General features: G+C 38.1%; 1 protein-coding gene across 2 annotated transcripts in view; it reads right to left on the bottom strand.

The window, feature by feature from the left end:
- LOC122809180 (beta-2-glycoprotein 1-like) overlaps positions 1 to 20,000 on the bottom strand; it is a 235,783-nt gene that overhangs the window by 20,562 nt on the left and 195,221 nt on the right. For both annotated transcript variants that reach the window (XM_044080486.1, XM_044080494.1), the window contains exons 8-9: positions 10,650 to 10,829; positions 4,957 to 5,154 (exon numbers count right to left, since the gene is read on the bottom strand). In XM_044080486.1, coding sequence (XP_043936421.1) covers positions 4,957 to 5,154; positions 10,650 to 10,829 — 378 coding nt within the window. The remainder of the gene's footprint in view (positions 1 to 4,956; positions 5,155 to 10,649; positions 10,830 to 20,000) is intronic.

The following is a 20,000-nucleotide window of genomic DNA, read 5'->3' as shown; positions in this document are numbered from 1 at the left end:
TCGGATGCATTTGTAAATCTAATTGAACATTTATACAAAGGAACGTTGGCTTATATTAAGGTAGGAACATATGTTTCACAAAAAATACCCATTCTTAAAGGTACAAAACAAGGATGTCCACTTTCTCCACTATTATTCACTTTAGTAATTGAGCCTTGGGCTAATTTGATCAGAAACAGTACTGACATAGAGGGTTTTGAAATAGATGAAAATACAACATCCAAAATTCAACTTTTGCAGATGATGTTCTAATTACATCATCAGGATCTAATTCTTCTATACAGTCTCTATTTGATAACATGATGAATTTTAAAAGTATTTCTGGTTTAATATTCAATGAAGAAAAAACTAAAATACTACCTATATATACACGAAAAAATATTCTCATTAGTGATTTTACTAAATATGTACCCAATTCAGGTCAGATAACTTATTTAGGTATAATACTATCTAAAGATATTAAATCTATTATATATAATAATTATAATACCTGTTTTCTTAATATACAAAATCTTTTTAATACCTGGAATTATATGTTTTTTACTATGGAGGAGAGACTTACAATTATTAAAATGATAATAATACTTTATACAATCAATAATACTTCCACCTACAAAAATAATTATCAAGAAACTGAACACACTAATGTTAAATTTCTTATGGGCACCTAATAGACCTAGGATTGCATTAAAGAAACATACTAATAGCTGGTCTCAAGGGGTATTTCTTTTCCAGACTTTAATTTATATACTATCTCTTCTATTGTAAAAGTTATTACTTTATTAATAGATCAGTCATATGTCACAAAATGGAAAGATTATTGGGAGCTAATTAGTATACACTTCATGAAAATCTCCTTAACACATAAAAATATGATTGTAAATAACTCCATGTTATGGTTACTAAAGGAATTTTGTACTTCACCTATTACACCTAAACATATGGTTTGTTACCCATTAAATATTATTATTAGTTATCGTAACTTTATATTCATGCACCCTAAGTACAGGGAATGGAATTTTATTGTATTTCCTATAATGTATACTCAGGATATGCTTTTGTCATCTACTTCTGAAGGAACTCATTTAGCTATAGATAATGATCTAAAGTACTGGTATCAGTTGATATCTGATAATAAAGTTAAAAATCTAGATTTCTTAAAACAAGAATTTGATCTAAGAGAAACTTGCTGGTTAGAGGTTCAGACCTTTAGACAACATCTCATTAATAAAATAGATTTAATGTCTATAACTGTTAAAGAATCTATTCCAACACTGATTGATTACTTGATATTAAATTTACAACATAAAGTTTCTGATAAAGGTAAACTTTCATACATACATAAAGTTATCAGACAAGAAACTTTTACAGTGTAGATTCATACTGGAATTATTTCACTTCTATTAATGGGGACCCACCAAATCAACAAGATAAACAATATATATTGGAATCTGCTTATAGAACTACGTCTTCCATTGTCTGGAGACTTTATACATGGAAATTTTTACATAGATCTTTTTATACACCTTTGATGATGAATAAAATAAATAATAAAGATAATCTATGTAAGAGATGTAATGTAGAAATTAATGCTGACTGGGCTCATATGTTTTATGACTGTATAAAATTGAAAGAATACTGGAACTCAATTAATGAATTTTTGCAGGCTCTTTTTACAGATAATTTCATTATTTCTAAATCTCTTATATTATTCAACACACCTGTACCTCAAAGTGTTAAAAGGTTAAGCTTCCCTTGTTATGGTCTATTCTAGCAGTGGCTAGGAAAATAATAACTAGAAATTGGATTTCAGATACACCTCCTTCGTTCAATGAATTTAAAAATGTTATGAATATAGTGTGCCATATGGAAATAAACACAATTAGGACTAGAACAAACAGAAAAACATCTTATTTTATTGTATGGGATAATTTACAAAATTTGTTAAAAACATTTTAATTTCAATAGCATGATATTTTAGTTTAATTAATTGATCTGATTGTAGTGGATGTCTTTGTAAATACTTTAGTTGTTTTGTTGAATATTATAATAATACCTATTTTTAATTACTTGTATAAAATTGTTATGATATTTCTCTTATATGTTAAAACAATAAACTTGTTTTGAAAAAAAAAAAACTAGTGTGCTGGCTCACTTGTGTATCATTAAGGGTCATTTCCATATCTCCCATGATTTTTTTATTAGGGGATGTTTGCCATTTTTTTTTTAAGACGGTACTTTGTTTTGTCTGAGTCATTCTGGTTTAGCCCCATATGCATTTGCTGGGGGGAACTATTGCTCCTTTATTTATAAGAGAGTCTGACACACTATCTATATAAACATTCTTCAGGATCTGATGCATTGAAAAATATACATCAATTTCTGATCCATGAAAACACATAAAATAAGTGTTTTTTTCAGCAAGAGAAGCATCTTTTTAAGATCATATACACTAAGTCAGCGATTGCACAGCAGTTCATTTAAGGAGAAATCACCCTTACTGAGTTGTTCCACAATCAATCACAATGGCACCTGTGACAAAAATAAGCTGAAGTCCTTCACAAAACAGCATACATGCCATGTGCTATCATTAATTAACCCTATTCTCTCTCTACTGCCTGTTATGCTACTGACTGTCATTAGGGGCAACAACAGAGAACAATGGCCCTTGATGCTCTTTCTATAACAAATTCTTTCCTTTTTATGGGATAATGTAGTTGGCTCTGTACTCATATCACACACACACACACACACACACACACACACACACACACACACACACACACACACACACACACACACACACACACACACACACAATTCTATAGCTATTTAAAGTGTTCAGTCCACTTACTGCATGTCTTTGGAGTGTGGGAGGAAACCAGAGCACCGAGAGAAAACCCACACAAACATGGGGAGGACATGCAGACTCCACACAGAAAACACACCAATCGAGAATTTAATTGAAGAACCACTTGCTTTGAAGTGACAACACTACCCTGTATGCCACTGTGCCCCCCTTAACCCCAACAAACCCCCATAAAACAGCAATTACACTTTAGTTACACTGTTATAAAACATACTCATTAGAAAGGTAAATAGACTTTGACATTTACTGTTTAATTCTACACCTGGGATGTGATGTGCTTCTGCCTTAAGGCATGAATTTTAACATTTAGATCAAAAACTAATTGTACTGCCAGTAAGGAGCCTAGCTCACAGATGTGCTGACTTACCCCAAGTTGTCTTACAGTGGGGGGTAGTGTATATAAGACAGGGAATTTCAGGTGCAGGAGGTGTACCCACCAACAGAAATGCTACTATGGATTCTTTTTTTTGTTCTTGTCCATTACATGAATTTTATATTTGCTATACTCTTCAGTTGAGTGAGCTTATATTGACAGATTTTTGCTGCATTTGGAATTTTTTTTGCTTTGCTTATGAGGGATTTGATGGCATAGCTCATGTTCTGCGACATGAGAGATATGTAGTAATGTTTTGCCTGGAGAATGTGTAATCTACCTATAGAAATGTGTAATGTTCATTTAAGTCTATTCCTGTATGGGCTGTGGGAATATTTTCACAACAGTTAGCTAGATAACAGAGTTGTAATTAACAATCAAAGTTGTATATAAGGAGGCCTCTTGAAAGAAGTGGGAAGTTGGTTGCTCACCTGGAGAATCACTTGCAGGAAATACCTGGAAGGTGGAGCTGGCTAACCTATGGTCTGTACCTTGTGGAGGTACCTGCTCACAGAGGTGGAAACAAAGCCTAGGAGAGGCCTGCAGCCTTTTACATTGTTTTATAAACAAACTGCATCCCAGAAGGACTGTATAAATTGTAAATCTAGCATAAAAAACAAACTAAGGAATTGAGTATTTTGTACTGATCTGTAAAGTAAGTAGGCTATAATTTTTGTTTTCTTTTTACTTGGGACAATATGGCAATAAATCTATATTTTTATAAAAGTCATGCCTCCAGTGTTATTTGGTTTAACATCTGCCAATGAAAGAGAGCTGCATATCAGGAAATCTTAAGCCAACAGTACTGGATCTGTGCTCAGACACCGAACCGGAAAGCAACAGTGTTGTTGCATTTTTAAAATGTGGTAGGAAAACTTTTTTTTTTTTTAATGCTGATGGTTGAGCTTCCCATCCAGCACAACGACCAAAGCAGCTACCTAAGTCACGTAGTGCTGCGTCTAGCCCTGCATGTGTGTGTGTGTGTGTGTGTGTGTGTGTGTGTGTGTGTGTGTGTGTGTGTGTGTCTGTGTGTGTATACACACGCACATGTACAAATGTGTATGTGTGTATTTGTGTGTATGTGTGTGTGTATACATGCACGCACATGTGCAAGTGTTTGTTCATGTGTGTGTGTGTGTGTGTGTGTGTGTGTGTGTGTGTGTGTGTGTGTGTGTGTGTGTGTGTGTATGAGAGTGTGTGTAAGCATGCATGTATGTTGGAGAAAAATTAAAAAAAAAATCTCTGAATGCATTGGGTTAATTGGTTATTATATGAACTCCCTGTCCAGTACTGTCTCCAGAGTGTGAGTCTAATGAGGAGGAGTCGAAAAAATGGGTTTATAGTGCAGGAAGTCACACAAACACACACAAAAGAAGATAAAAAGGCACTTGTTACTTATTCAGTGAAATACACCAACAATAGTTAGGCATCTTCCTCAAATATAGTACATTTCAGTGTTATAGAATGATTATATAGGATTTTAATGTCCACCCCATTGTCTCATTATGTCAAAGGCAGCTATCACTAGTAATTTCTAGATGGAGTCTTAAAACTCTACATTATTGTAAAACTCTTAGAAAATGTGAGATGATCATGAAAGGCCACATTTAGGTGTGCCAATATTTCTTTATTTCTTTTTTTTTCTTGGTGGGAAAGACGTCCAATTCCATTTGCTAGCTGTTATGTTCTCAAAGATATTTGACTCACTCTATACCTTTGTAACAGGAAGGTGGAGGCAACACACCATCGAAGCACACAGAAAACTCCGTGTAGCTGCATGTCTCATCTTTACTGCGACAGTAGAAGGACACTTCTTCACCATGACGCACTAGGCCATCAGGAATCTCACTGACCCACAGCTTTTTTCCTTTGTACAATACCCGACTTCTTTCCACTGGGATCTTGCAACGATCTGCAGGATATTTAAAAAAAATAGATATGTAAACAAAGCAGAGAACATGCTGTTTGTTGAAATGGAATACAAAGTGAGAAGTGAAAATAATACACAAGTAAAAAAAAAAAACACATTCATGTTTGTACAAAGTAAAGAACAGTATGATAAAGGAATGGAGAAGAAAGACAAAAGAAAAGCTACAGAAAAGAAACAGAAAAATTTGACATTGTTGCGTATCTCTGATGCAAACATATTTTTATCTTTCTATATTGTAGATGGATATAGGTTCATACTTTCATAGTACATACTGAACTGATGACCACCAGTGTTTATTAGGTGTTCGTATTTTAGCTGGAAGTTTCTAGAGGCTATGTGGGGGGGGGTATGGTAATTTGAGCATTACTATCTGCCTCTGTCTATTAGAGATATGGGGGGCAGACTCAGGGGTGAATTTCTGATTTCCTATCCATTAGTCAAGGTTATACCTAAATAGGGTTGAGGATGGACTCTGCTTCACATGGATGGAGAGCCTGCTTCAGTGCAAGGTGATCCTCTGAGACACATATCTGTCTCACCAATATGTCTTGTTTATCTCACAAGTAAAATTTAAATCCTTGGATCTAGTGTTTCTGATGTTGTTCGTTTTGTGGATGTGCAATCCAAGGATGCCTTGTATGCCAGGCATAGATCTCCTCTCAGTAACCTGTAGAAGACCAAGTACAGAGATAAGGTTTCAATGCAATCCATATAGGACAATGTGTTTATACCCTAGATTCTACTGGTATGAAACCTTTGTGGGCATTCCAAATGTTACATATGTCTGATCGGGTACATGTCACAGGGGACTTATACTCAATGATAGGTCTGTTAAGGAATGAAAGAAGTAGCATTATGACTTCCTTGGACCTGGATGCCATGTCCTTACTTATCAGTTGGGAAACATAGAATGATTTTCTTACTCTCTTGGCCAGAAGTTAGCCAAAGACCAGATTATATTCTATGTTTCCAGATCCCCTGACTACTGGATCATCTCTTAGGGGTGTATTATCTATGGAGTAATTAGCCTCAGTCATAGTTTTCCCAAAAAACATTCTATCTTGCCATTGAGTTTTAATTTGTAACTTTGACACTGGTCATCTTTCTGTGTTAGATCCTCTTGTAAGATTTTTGTGTCATGGGGTGAATATTTTATAGCTCTGAATTTGCAGTCATCTGTGAACTTGGTCAGCCAAAGGCCATTGATTTTAGCCTTTACCTCTGAAAAGCAGATGCCAAATAGGGGGAGTCCCAGCATGGAGCCCTGTGGTTCCCAGCTGGTGATCAGTCTCTTAGTGGATATGGTCTCACCAATCCTGACTTTCTGGGTCCGGTCTGTCAGCCAGCTGGTAATCCAGTTAGTTATATAGGGGTATAGGTCCAATTTGTGAGTTTATCAGCTCTACCTGAATGGAGTATTATACTGAAAGGCATAGCCAGGTCCAGATAAGTGGTATGTGCCATTTTCCCATCACCCATTGCTTTGGTGACCTTCTCAAAGAAGTCCACCAGGTTCAGTAGGCATAACCCTCCCATGACAAAGCCAAACTGGGTTGGATCCAGTGTCTGTGTTTGTTATTAATTCCAAGATAATTTGTTCCACAGATTGGCATATTAGGCTAGTCAGACTAATGGCTCTGTAGTTTTTAGGGTCAGTTGATAGTCCACCCTTGTGAAGTAGGATAACCATTGCAGTCTTCCATTCTGATTGTGCAAATCCTGTTTTGAGGCTGTAGATGATATATATGACTCAAGTGGTCCTAATAGTTCATGTTTCAAGCTATTTAGGAGGGATCACATGGGATCACCCATTGCCAACAGTTCAAAAGACAGATGCTAAAGAACCAGATATAGTGGTCCAAGAAAAGAAGACAAAAGTAGCATTGATCATTGAAATTGCCACACCCAGTGTCTACAATGTCTTGTGTGCAGAGAGACACAAAGTCATAAAATATCAGGATCTGCAGGCAGAAATGATAGCAATGTGCGAGAAATATACCCAGCTTCCAATAGTAGAATCTACAATTGTATTTAGATATGTAACCCAATACGAATTGCAGAAGGAGTCATTACTGAGCACATTGCAGGTGCTGCAAACAGCACTTCTATCTGCCATCAAAGATTGAAACTATACTAATTTCATGAACTTTAATCATACTTTGACTTAGGAATAGTGTCCATTTCCATCATAGTCTTAGAAACCCAAAAGACTTGGAGAAATTAATAAAAAAAAAAAAAAAAAGAAGCATCCCAGGATATTGGCCTTAGTTAGCACCACCAGGACCTGCTCCCTGTTAATAATTGAGGGGGTGGTTATGCTAATAGGGGTTTCATGGGAGGAGGCAGGGAGAGAGCAGGGATTGGATTTGAGCTAAATTTGTCAGCCAACAAATTCACTTTGTTGCTCTGTTCAGTGAAGGCGGCATCATTGTCCACGAGTTTGGCACATTGATTTGTGCTGCATTTATGGTTTTAGATATAACTGTAGAAGGTCTTGTGGTTGTCTTTAGCCTGTGAGGCTATCTTGACCTCATACTTGGGTTTGTTGGACTGAATTAGTCCTATTGGTTTTCTGTTTAGTTTAATTAGAGAGCTCCTATCATTATGGGAGTTGCACTTCCTGGTTTTAGCCATGATTTTTTTTCCTTTTGCTATATACTCCATTACCTTGGCTCTAGATGATTGTCAGTATTGAAGTGACGCCCTGACCCCATGTGCAAACATGGGAAAAGGAGGTTGTGGATGAGTGGATGGATATACCCTAGAATGGTTAGGATTCCAGCAGTGCAGTTTGTTTTTAGAGTTTTAAGGACTAACTTCTAGTAGGTACAACAGCCTCTATATAGCCATTTACATGTCTGTACTTGGTATCTATGAACAATTTTGCATACTACTACCAAATGAAAATGCCACAGTGTTTTTTTTTTTTTAGTTATATATTTAATGAGTTTCATATTACTGACTGTAATAAGGCTTAAGAAATGTAATGTCTTCTGTTTTACATTCACCTTTTTGTAAAGTGTGATTGGTGGCAACTGTCAAACTTTTTTGTATATTGTTTGTAAATCTTTTAAACATTTTTGTAATATTTTTGTATTATTGTTATGGAGCTTATCTCCCCAGGTCTCCACTGAAATCAAGCTACTTGCCCAGCCGGACTCTACCCGATTAACAAATGTAAAATAAAATAAGTTGCTGTGAACTCGGGTTGTGAGGAGCAATGAATTTTAACAAACTATCATCACTTATAGGATGCGTTTGCCTTGGAAAAAGAGTTCCCAACCGGTACAGGGTTTGCTGGGGTTACCAAGTTGATTTTTATTTCAAAAGAGATAGCTTTGTGGCCTGAGCTCACCAATTAGGACATGACACTGGGGGCAGTGCTCTCCCATATTGGTGAGTACCAGATCCAGTTTGTTTGAACCTCTGGTGGGTGTGCACACTATCTGAGCAAGGATATTTGTGTTAATAAAGTTAAGGAAATGTGCTTGCAAGTATGAGGCAGTGTATGCTTCCCAGTCTGTAGAATGGTAGTTAAAGTCTCCACTGAATAGGGTATTTGGTTTAATTGTGAGGGTCTACAGTAAGTCTATATGCAAACTATGGGATTCTAGGAACATAGAGGATGACCTATAGCCTGCTAGGATATGGTATGGGACTTTGTTTATGGTGATTTGCACATGGACAAATTCTAGGGCATCAGCCTGTTTAACCAGCTTAGAATTATGCTTGTTGTTAATATAGACTGACACTTCTCCAGATTTTGTCCCTGTCCGTGTAGCTGATGGTCTAAATGTGTGGAAGGCACTGAAATCTTGCATTGCAAGAGTACGTTTTGTGGATTTAAACCATGTCTCAGTAATGGCACAGATGTCTACATTCTCCAGAGTGAGGAGAGCTTGTTGGGTGTGGAGTTTTTTGTTTAGGTTTTTAACATTGAGCAGTAACACCTTAAGACTTCTTTAAGATGTATTTGCTATTTCAGTAGTTTTCTTATTTTGGAATTGCCTAAAAAGAGCTCTGAGGGAGTGGATAGCCAATATTCAGAAGCTTAGGGGAGATAGGTGAAGGCCATCCTTTTCAAAGCAACACAAATTTTGAATCCCCCTGGAAACACACCAGAAACTAAGCTGATCATTGAAGTCAATCATCTTTTATTCATACTGCAGCATCATCCTTGGTGGAGGTAGAATATTGCTGCTCACTGCAAGACATATACCTGCCTGAGTCACACATTCAGAGATCAACAATGTCTATCTTCATGTAGTCCATGGAAGTATGTGTCAGGTCATTAATACTCACATGGACTATAATAGAATCAAACTGGTACCTGTGGTGTAGTGACTTGAGTGAGTGTGCAACTTGGTGGATCCTGACTCCAGACAAGCAACTAACCCCTATCTTCTCTTGGTTCAGTCTTACGAGTAGGACATTGTGAGTCATTAAATGGAGTCCCTATCATAAGAGTTCTAGGTAATGTATTTGCTTGCCCCATGGGCTTTGCTCTTGCGGCTTCACTGGGTGTAGGTGTATGTGTGGTGTTTAGCATTGATTTTGGCGAGTGCTTTAGAGATTGCTGAGGATATGTGTTGCTGTTTATAGGCTCAAGAGTTCTTTGAAGTTTGTGAAGATCACTTTTTAGTACCTCAGCATAAGTTGGTCTATGTGTGTGGTGGACACTATATGTGTGTGTGTGTGTGTGTGTGTGTGTGTGTGTGTGTGTGTGTGTGTGTGTGTGTGTGTGTGTGTGTGTGTGTGTGTGTGTGTGTGTGTGCTCACAGTCTATATATATATGTGTGTGTGTGTGTGTGTGTGTGTGTGCTCACAGTCAGAAAAAGAGCATGGACAGTTGAGTAGTCAAGCTGTCTAGGAATGTAAACAAGCTTCCAACCCCCCCCCCCAAAGTTGTAGTACACTGTTTTGTGATGGTTCATGTTTCTGGGTGGTATCCCTTTTCTGTACTGCAAAATAACTATAAAAACACTTTGGCTTGTGTAAAGACTTTACAAAACAATGTCATTTTAAGAAAATATATAACTGTATACTATGATTAATATGGCAGCATTTTAGCACATTTTATTAGACAAAATAAATTAATTATCACATGAGCCATGGCATGCAAAGTGTATGCCTGGCTACATCTGTAAGTGTGCACTCAGTAATAAACTATAGCCACAAAAAAAAAAGACAGAATGGAAACATGGAAGAATAATATCACAGATGGACTCCATCTAATTGCTGTTCATGAAAAACTGATGAAAACTTTTATTTATCTCTTTGAAATGATCAGCTGGAAGATATACAGTTATTATCTCCCTGTTAACAATCTTGTTGGTGATTTTCAGCAAATCACCTATTTAGCAGCTTGCTGATAGTTTAAAATTATGTCACCTGATTACTTTAAAATCATCACTGCATTTCAAAATCAATTCAAACAACTGAAATCAGTTATCAGTTTTAAGAAGCCTCTCTCTCACCTCTGCAAGCAGGAACGTTTGACCAGCTGCCATTGATTTGGCATATGACTTTGTTGACACCATCCAGGAAAAACCCCTTCTTGCACAGGTAGTAAATTATTTCAAGGGCTTGATACTTTGGTTTTTGAACAGCCACAAGATATCCATTGCTAATCTCCTTCGGTGGTTTGCAAAACACTTCTGCAGAAATAAGAACATGGGCTTTCAGTGGCAAATCAAGTCATATACCTTTGCAAGGCTCAACAGAAAACATTATTAATGACTGCAGGGAGACAACACTGAATGACACTGTAAGATATTCTCTGAGAGGTTATTATGATGATCATTGGAGCTCAGGGAAACACACTTGCTCAGCCATATCCTGATTGCAGAAGGAAATACGTATATTATTATCATTGTTACTGATTTATTTATGCATATTTTTCCCTAGAAGAACTCTGTTGTGCTATGATCACAGCTACTGCAAAAATTTGTTGCAATGTTATATGTTCATAGGATTATAGATCTGGTGAAGAAGCCCCTATTGGCCACCGATGAGCTTCATAGCCCACATCCCAGTTGTACCACAATGCACTTGACCAAAATGCAGTGTTTATTTACAAAGGCCATTTTCATTCATTACATTTATTGTTACTATTGAGGTAATGCTAAATAACTGATTTTCATTGTTGAAAACGAACAGGAAAACGAACAAGAATGGCATTCTGCGCTGTACTGGACCATACCACTCAATGGCCCAGATTTTCACAGAATGTCCAGATTTTTGTTTCATCGTTTTGGTCTGTTCTTAAAAATTTGTGGTTTCAGTGAAGTGATCATTCATTTAACTACAGAATAATGACAGATATTTGACTAGAATTTCATATCCTTCATGCAGCAAGCACACAATAACAACTTTAACCTTTATTACTTTCTAAGCTTATTCTAAGTTTATTTAAAAAAAAGTTAGTCCTTTTTTTTTGGGCACACCAGTGACCAATTTAATTTATTTATATATAGATGAAAGAATTATAACTTCAATAACTTCGAATACCATATGATCAACATTATATAGTCGAAATTATAAAACTTCTAACAGTTAAAAAAAAAAAAACGTAACCTAACTGGTTACTGCATTTTAGTGCGGTCTCGGAAGTGGTATATTTAATGTGCGGGGATGTGGGGGGTGAAGGGGGGCTTGACCCCCTGCCTACAACCCTTAGTTTAGGGTTTGTTCTTTTATTTTATTTGTTTTATATATTCAAAGTTTTATAACTTTGACCATATGGTGTCGATCATATGGTATTCAAAGTTATAAAAGTTCAAGTATATAATATAGACCCAATTTCTTTTTACTCTAAGATCCATCACCAGTTTACAGTTTACCTATAACATGCAAAATATGCAAATTACATTGTTATAACACTTTTTATCTGCACAGGCAACAAGAGTTAACACACAAACAGGAAGGAAGAGAAAAAAAATAAGTGTGACTGAAAACAGATGGTGAAACTAACAACTGAATTTGGAGCTCAAAAACTTTGTAAACAGTAAGCTAGTTCTAGCTGTTAAAATGTTTCATTATTTTTTTCTCACTTACAAGAAACAGAACATTGTGAGGCATGAGGCAGTACCTAAATTCCAACAAATAAATTATCATTATCCTGATGTTAAACATCCATGGTATAGCGCAGCAACAAAAACAGTATTTAGAGTTTATTCTGCTTTATTGTAGCACTGCATCTATACTTAAAATAAAGCATGGTTTATGTAAGAAAATGGTAATAGTAATGTGCAACAGCTATAGAACAGACATATTCTGACAGATGTTCCCTACGATGTGGCGTTGCCTCAGCTTCAGGTACTTCTCTGGGCTGAGAAAGGAGAAAACTTGTCACAGGGCAAAAGTGGCCAGAACTTAGGGGGCTTTTTCTGTACCTGGGAGCAATAGTATACTCATTACAGTTCCAGATGTTTCTAAAAATATTTAGGCTGATATGAACTTTAAGAAGCTGAGAGCAATAAAATAGGGGCACAGTCTTCAAAATGTACATGCTCATTACATAGCTTGGTGCAGCACAGTTAGGTGTCCTTAAGGATACAGCACCAGTAGTCACACCAGTGGAATTTAGGGATAAATCTCTAACTGTGGCCCAGTTAACCCAGGTTCGATTTACATCTCAGGTGTCAGAACAGCAGGGAGAGATGGGGGTGTCTGCCATGGATGGGAGGGCTTCGCTGATAATGCTCCCTTAGAGGAGGCATGGTCCAAAGAGGGGAATTGCCCTCAGATGAATCGAAAAGCACGGGAGACAGGATATGGATTGTGTAGTGCATCAGATTGGAAGTTTTGATGGCTGAGTCCCCAGAACACCCTTAGGATCCACAACAAGCCAGAGCAAAACCAGAGTGTGGCTGGGGGATAGGAGACAAGCTGGTAAACCTGGTATGGATGTGGGGCACTGGAGGTCAGGCTGGTGAAAATGATGTCCCAAGGTGGACCAGTAAATAAATAAATAAATAAATAAATAACTTAAAATAAAAAAAGGGATACAGCACCAGTAGAGAGTAGTAAGAGCTTTCATGAGGGATAACACCAGGAGAGAAGGGCAGTAGCCTCTAAAAGAGCACGTGTTTTTACTAGGGGGATGTATAACTGCAGAGCATAGAATTAAGGGTGTAAAAGGATGGGAAGGAAGAACTGTGAATGAATCTTTAAGATTAAAAGAACCACCGAAAGGGATAGTAATCTTGAAGTCATTGTCCTTGCAGAGATGTCACGGTAAAGCAAAATATCACAGCTGCTCGAAAGAGTCAGAAGAACTGGGAACTCCTGCATGCTCACTGCACAGGTGATAGCATGGCGCATCACAAATTATGGATTTTAACAAATTTTTGGCTGTGCAGAGGTCAAGGGTTTGGCTTCACTTGGGACAGGAAATCCATTTGGAAAAAAGGAAGCTTTGTTTCTGCTAAGATGTCCTGCACTGGTCTGAGAGGAAAAGCAGACTCATTGATGGGAAGTTTATTAGCCTTTTTAAAAGCATTTAAATTTGACATTCAGAGAAGCAGGTAAAATAAAGCAAATAAGGTACCCTGGACTCCGATTAATACCACTCATAATAAAATAAGAGTAACAATAAGCTGGTTGCATAATAAAATAAGAGGAGTTAGTGATGCAGATTCCAATGGTACGATTATGCACAAGAAGAAACATCACCAATGGGAAAAGAGTAAAACATATTACAGACATGAATACGACAAAAATATGCAAATACAAACAAAAGTGGAAACTATCATGTAATCCAGTGTAACGTTGATGTGGTACAGGAAAAGCTAGATTTGTATGGGGGTATGTTTTCCCAGGGTGAAAGTCTAGGTGGGCTAAACTTTGTAACTTCCTGTTTGACCTGCCATGTAAGATGATGTGTTGCTGATTCATGTTGTTGTAAATAATTTCAGTCCAAGGCTGCATATTCATGTCACAAAGTGAACCTTCTAAACAATTAGAGACATGACATGATGTCAGTAGTGGAAACACTGCCAATTGTAGCTGTTTTGGGCATGTTCAAGCTTGCACTCTGTATTCTACTATGGTCTTTGCCATGTAGCTTTCTTTCTCTCTCTCTCTCTCTCTGTCAAATCCATTTGAAAGACTGTGAGAAGTGCATCACACTCAAAGTGCTGTACCTGGATTAGCTCAAAACACAAAAGAAGACAAATGAAAACAGGCATAACAAGCTTTAAGAAAGCATGTCCATAGCTTTTTCCAGAATGGAATTGCAGGGAGAAGTCACGATCCTGAGTGGGATGGGCTGTGGACTCAACAACATTTATGTTACGTTAAGTACCACATGAACAATATAATAAGTACAACCATTCAAATGTATAAAACCGTAAGAATGGGAAAATGGATAAGGAGATTTGAAAATTTTCTTCTGAAAAACAATCTGCATTTCTCTTCGGGTAAAAGACTTAATTTATTGCTCAGGGGATGAAGTGGATGATATGGGTAGAGGCTTGAGCCCAACAGAAAGTGAAAGGTTGCAGTATAAGACATTAAAAGAGATTTCTAAAAAGCTCTTTATCCACAAAAAGGGAATGATTTATGAGAGGGCAGAATTCAAAGAGTGGAGCTATGCACAGTAACACTTGATGCTTTGTCACTGCATTGCATTCAGTGGCAAAAATTGGTGAGTATGACACACTCCATGATTGGTTAATTCATGATAGGATCATGTCTGGACTAGAAAGAATGCAACTGGACAAAGCTATGACATGGGAAAAAGCAACCGAGATAGCAAAAGAGGGCAAAATAGTGAAAAGATGACAAATAGATCAGAGGCAATATTGCTGAGATTAAAAGTGCTGGAATAATTGATGGCATTTTTGCTAAAGCCAACAGGTAGAAGCTCATGCAGCAAAAGAAGAGGAAAAATATGGACACTACATTTAAAGCAAAGACACATATGTTACACTAGTCACACTACAAGTGCTGGATTTCAAGCCACCTGAAATAGCAATGTCCAGGCAAAAAATGCCATGTGCTTTGTCTGTGGTATCAAGGGCATTTCAGGAAAGTTGATGCTAGAGCAAAAGAGCTGTGCACTATGAAAATGGACAACAAGGGCCTGTTTCTTGGAATTGTAAGTTCAGGGAAAGGGCCATGATGTTTGAAGCTGTTTATTAGAGGTTACAAAGTAAAGTTCAAGGCTGATACAAGGGATGATGAGAGACACCCTGGTTTTGGGAAAAAAACAACAGCTGTTGTCTTTAATACTGGTTTTGGAATAGAATAACAGCCATTTCCTTTAAATACAAGGCCAGTGAGAAACCTTAATCCTTTTACAATACAGAGGCGAGTTGTTAATCCTTTTTGGAAAAGTCATGGAGGAGCTTATATGCATGGACAGCTCAATTGTCATAACTAAAGTGGAACAGGCAACAGGCTGGTGCACTGGTATAGTACCATTATCAAATGGAATGGCACTGCATGCAGCTGTTTGATTTAACCAGACTTAATGAAGCTTTTTGAACAGTAAAACCTGTTCTGCACTCTGTAGAGCAAAAAACCCAATCAGAGTGGTAGGTAGACTCTACATGTTCATCAAGTTAGGTGCCATTACAAGCTTTTTATAAAATTGAATATCAGAAGAATGAGAAAAAGTGCCACTTTATTATCCCACTGAACTACTGTTTCTTTAGAAGATTATTTTTTAGGAAGTCAATCATTTAAGATGAACTTGTAATCCAGTGTATCACCGAGATGTTGTTGTTATCTAATGAGAACACAGTCAGATCATAATACAATCACAACATACAATGTTAAACAGGATCCATAACACAGACATTACAATGGACATGCAAAAGTGTAAGTGATGCAAACATGAAGTAACATTTTTGGTCACATCATTTATACTAATGGGGTAAAACTTGGCACAGAGAAGATATGTGCAGTTCTCAAGGTAAAGGAGCCATCAAATGTTACCAAAATTCAGGGCTTCTTTGGAATTGTTGCACATATGTGGAAATGTATTCCATGATTGTTTAAAGAAGACAAGCTGCTAGGACATCTACTCTCCAAGAATGAACAAAACATGCTGGAGGGATAGGTTCCTGACCTAGAGACTCCCCATACTCTGGAATAGACTGCCCATACATGTCAAGCAGAGCACCTCTTTGGCCCTCTTCAGGGGAACCTTGATGATTGGATGGGAGATAGGAAATTCACCCCATGGATCACATCACTTGCCCTGCTAGACAGGGGTCCAGGGAAGTAAATATTGTGGGAAGAAATATCCGGGGAATTGTTTGGCTAGGCTTGTATAGGCCCTAGGGCCAATAGCCTAGTACTAACCTATGAACCTATGAACCTAAGAAGAACTAGTAGTGCTATGGCAGCACCCACAAAAATGTTGCTCAATCAAATAAAACAGGAAATTTTGTCTTCTCTAGTGCTGACTTTGTATGATCTAAGCTAACAGAAGAAACTGTCCTTATATGGACTGGGCTGACCATTTTTGAAAGAGGGGCAACAATGGAAGCCTGTCACATATGTTTGCAGGTTAGTATCCAAGACGAAGCAGTGATATTCAGAGATAAAAAAAGAGACTTTGGGCCTGACTTTGGGATGGAAAAGGTTCAGGGTCTTCCTCATTCTGATATTTTCAACTGGTGATAGATCAAAAGTGTAGTGAGTTTGTTGTGTTTTGCACATTCTCCAATAGCAGTCATTTTCCAGGAAAGTCTATTTTGACAGTAGATACCTTCAGAGGTCCATAGGTAATTATTAGGTATTCTGTCGTCAGATCATTGCATGCCTAGCCAAAACCCCCTAGTAAAAAGTTTCCTCGAGACTCAAAGAGGTAGAAAGGTGAAGGCAGTTTAAGGCTGACCATCCAGTTATCTAGGTTTACCTTGACGATGCCAAGGGTGCTAATCTAACAGACATATAGAGAAACTTGGTTCCAGAGGTGAAGCATAAATTAGGATACAAATCTGTCATATCAGTATTTTATATTTAGCTGTTGATGGAGGTTTAGTTCTTTTAACTGGGCAGTTGAGATACCATGTTGCCTACAAAGGAAAAGATAGTTAAATAGGGTTGAACCTTTCATGGTTCCAAAGGCTAGACACAAATTTCCACAGAAGAATCTGTTTGAGACTGAGTACAGGGAGAGGGCTAACAGTCCGTCTTCAAAATTAAAATTTTCGCTGCCTTTTTTTTTTTTAGTTTGGAAACTCTGAGGTCTCTCAAGTTGACAGATATCTTTAGGCAAATACATGGCAAAAGTGTGCTATATTCAGTAATGGGTCTGATGTGATATGAGTACAGGGGAATTAATATTAAGACTTTTTTGCTTTTGATGGAGATGTCTTTGGAAATTAGATGAGCCAGTTACAAGTTTTCCGAACTGCTACAATAAAACAACACAGTTATAAGAATTATCAACAAACATGCCTTGATACCTTAAGCTCTGCTTAATTGGGTTTAAAACATTCTTGGCTCCACAAAGTTTGCTCTTCACTTTTTCCCTTAGATCTGATCTAGTCTTTTCACTAGTGGGGGTGTGTCACATATACTTTATGCAAAACTATTTTAGCAAAATGCACTGTGTTGCATTTTTTCAGATTTAATTTGAGGCCATTGTTCTTGTACTAATTGTCAACATAATCTAATGCGTTGCAATAATTCTAAGTTAATGGAAGAGTGGTGCTAGCAGCAGAGAGGCTAAGAGAGCGACTGCTAACCTGATAAAAGTGTTTTTTTTCCTGCTACTACCTGGGCGACTGTCCGATCTAGCTAAACTGCAAGTATTTCTGCTTCTTGAACTGATTTAAACTGTTTAAAGTTGTTTTTGCACCTGCACTTTTAAAGTTTGTCCTGTTTCTTGCATTTAGTCCGCTAGCCTGTGTTACATATTTATTGCATTTTCCTGCTGTTTGTTGCAAAAAAGAAAAAAAAAACAAAAAAATTATCCTTGTTTCCCGTCTTTCCTAACCTAGAGTAGTCCAAATACAGGCTTTGCTGTATTCAGTGGGAGTGGGGAGCTTAGAGCAGCCTATCTATCCCTGGAGGAGTGCTCCCAGCCCAAGAATCTGGTATTCAATTGGCTGTTTTGGGCCAATTTCTAGCTCTTTCAAGTCCCCCTGTATAAAACCCGCTTTGGCGCGGCTTTGCACGATTTTGCGCATAGTGCAGTATCGAGCAGCTCTGCTTAATTGGGTTTAAAACATTCTTGGCTCCACAAAGTTTGCTCTTCACTTTTTCCCTTAGATCTGATCTAGTTCTCATAATAAACACCCTATTCCTACGCTAAAGCCTGGCACTTGCTCACTAAAGCAATTATATAAGTCAGCACTAAAAAATTAAAAGCACTACACCCTCACAAACTCCCCTTGAGTACCTTGTTCCCCATTGGCCCTTTTTTCAATTATAACGGAATTCCCAATACTATTCTAGCATGTCCAAAGGTCAGTTGTCAATCTCCTCTCCGGTCCAGCTGGTGAATCTTGAGGCAATGTTACAACTGTCTCATGTACACAGACAACCCTCTCCTCCTCCCAACAAATTCCAACACATGTGAGAGATGCAACCATATAGCCAAACTGGAGGCTAAGCTCTCTCAACTCAGTACTGGCGTAATCAGTCAGGAGGAGAAGGATACCACACTCACTACAATTCCAGTCTCACATAGACCTACCACAACAGCAAACCAAACACATAAACACACAAAAACATACTCGGAGGCTCTAAATAAAAATCTGCCTAAGCAGCAGAGACCTCCAAAGCAGACACCCAAGCAACCGCTACCCTAAAACAAGACACGTGCAACACATAGCTTACAAAGCCAGTGTGCCGAACAGTCACAGCCCTTAAGGCTAAACAACACACCTGATACACTTGTAATAGGTGACTCTATCATCAGGCACACTGACGTCCCGCTCACCAGGCTGAACAAGGAGAGGGTCACAGTGAGCTGCCTGTCGCGCGCTAGGATCCGCCACATAACACAAGCACTCAGGTCACTCCAAGGCAAGTACAAATATGACTCAGTCATTGTCCATGCTGGTGTGAATGACCTGAGACATACCTCCATGGACTGCATGAAAAGAGACATAGAGGAGCTCTCTGAGCATGTAGCCCAGGCCGGTATGACCCTGACCTTGAGTAGCATCTTACCCTCACCAAGAATGATGCCACAATATGAAGACAAGATGATCAATTTCAACAATTGGCTTAAGTATTGGTGTCATTCAAAGGGGACCCAATGCCTGTCAGCCTGGGATGACATGCTCGACAAGCCACGATGCTTCGCTAGGGACGGCTTGCACCTGTCACCCCTGGGCTTTCGGATATTGGCAAAGGCTCTTGCCACCCCCATAGTGCCTTTTTTAGGCAAGGCTCAAAACACAAACCCACCTCCATAGGTATCACAAGGGATAAGAAACTAAGAGTAATGCTACTGAACGCCAGAAGTCTAAACCTCAAGATGCATGCACTCGAAACTCTCCTTAGCATGGAGAACATCAATATCTGTGCAGTAACAGAAACCTGGTTCAAGGCTCCCAAGAGCACCCCAGCACTACCAGGCTATAACTCATATCATGCTTTTCGGCCCAAAACTTGGACTGAACCACAAAAGGAGGGGGAGTATCAATATTCGTCAAAGATACCCACACCTCCAGGTTGGTGGCACAGCACGAAGCATCAGAGACTATCCATGTGCAACTAACAGTGGGTAAAACTGCCTTCCAGTTTATAGCCTGCTACAGACCACCCTCCCAAACACAGGAACCCCACTTGGCCTTACTGAGAACACTGGAAAATATGAAGGTCTCTCCAAACACCATTATATTGGGCGACTTCAA

Source organism: Protopterus annectens, chromosome 1.part1, assembly GCF_019279795.1.
Source record: "Protopterus annectens isolate FY-2018-M chromosome 1.part1, PAN1.0, whole genome shotgun sequence".
In the NCBI taxonomy this organism is placed as follows: domain Eukaryota; kingdom Metazoa; phylum Chordata; order Ceratodontiformes; family Protopteridae; genus Protopterus; species Protopterus annectens.
Note: the sequence above shows the minus strand (reverse complement) of the source record. Positions and strands in the feature narration are given on the sequence as shown.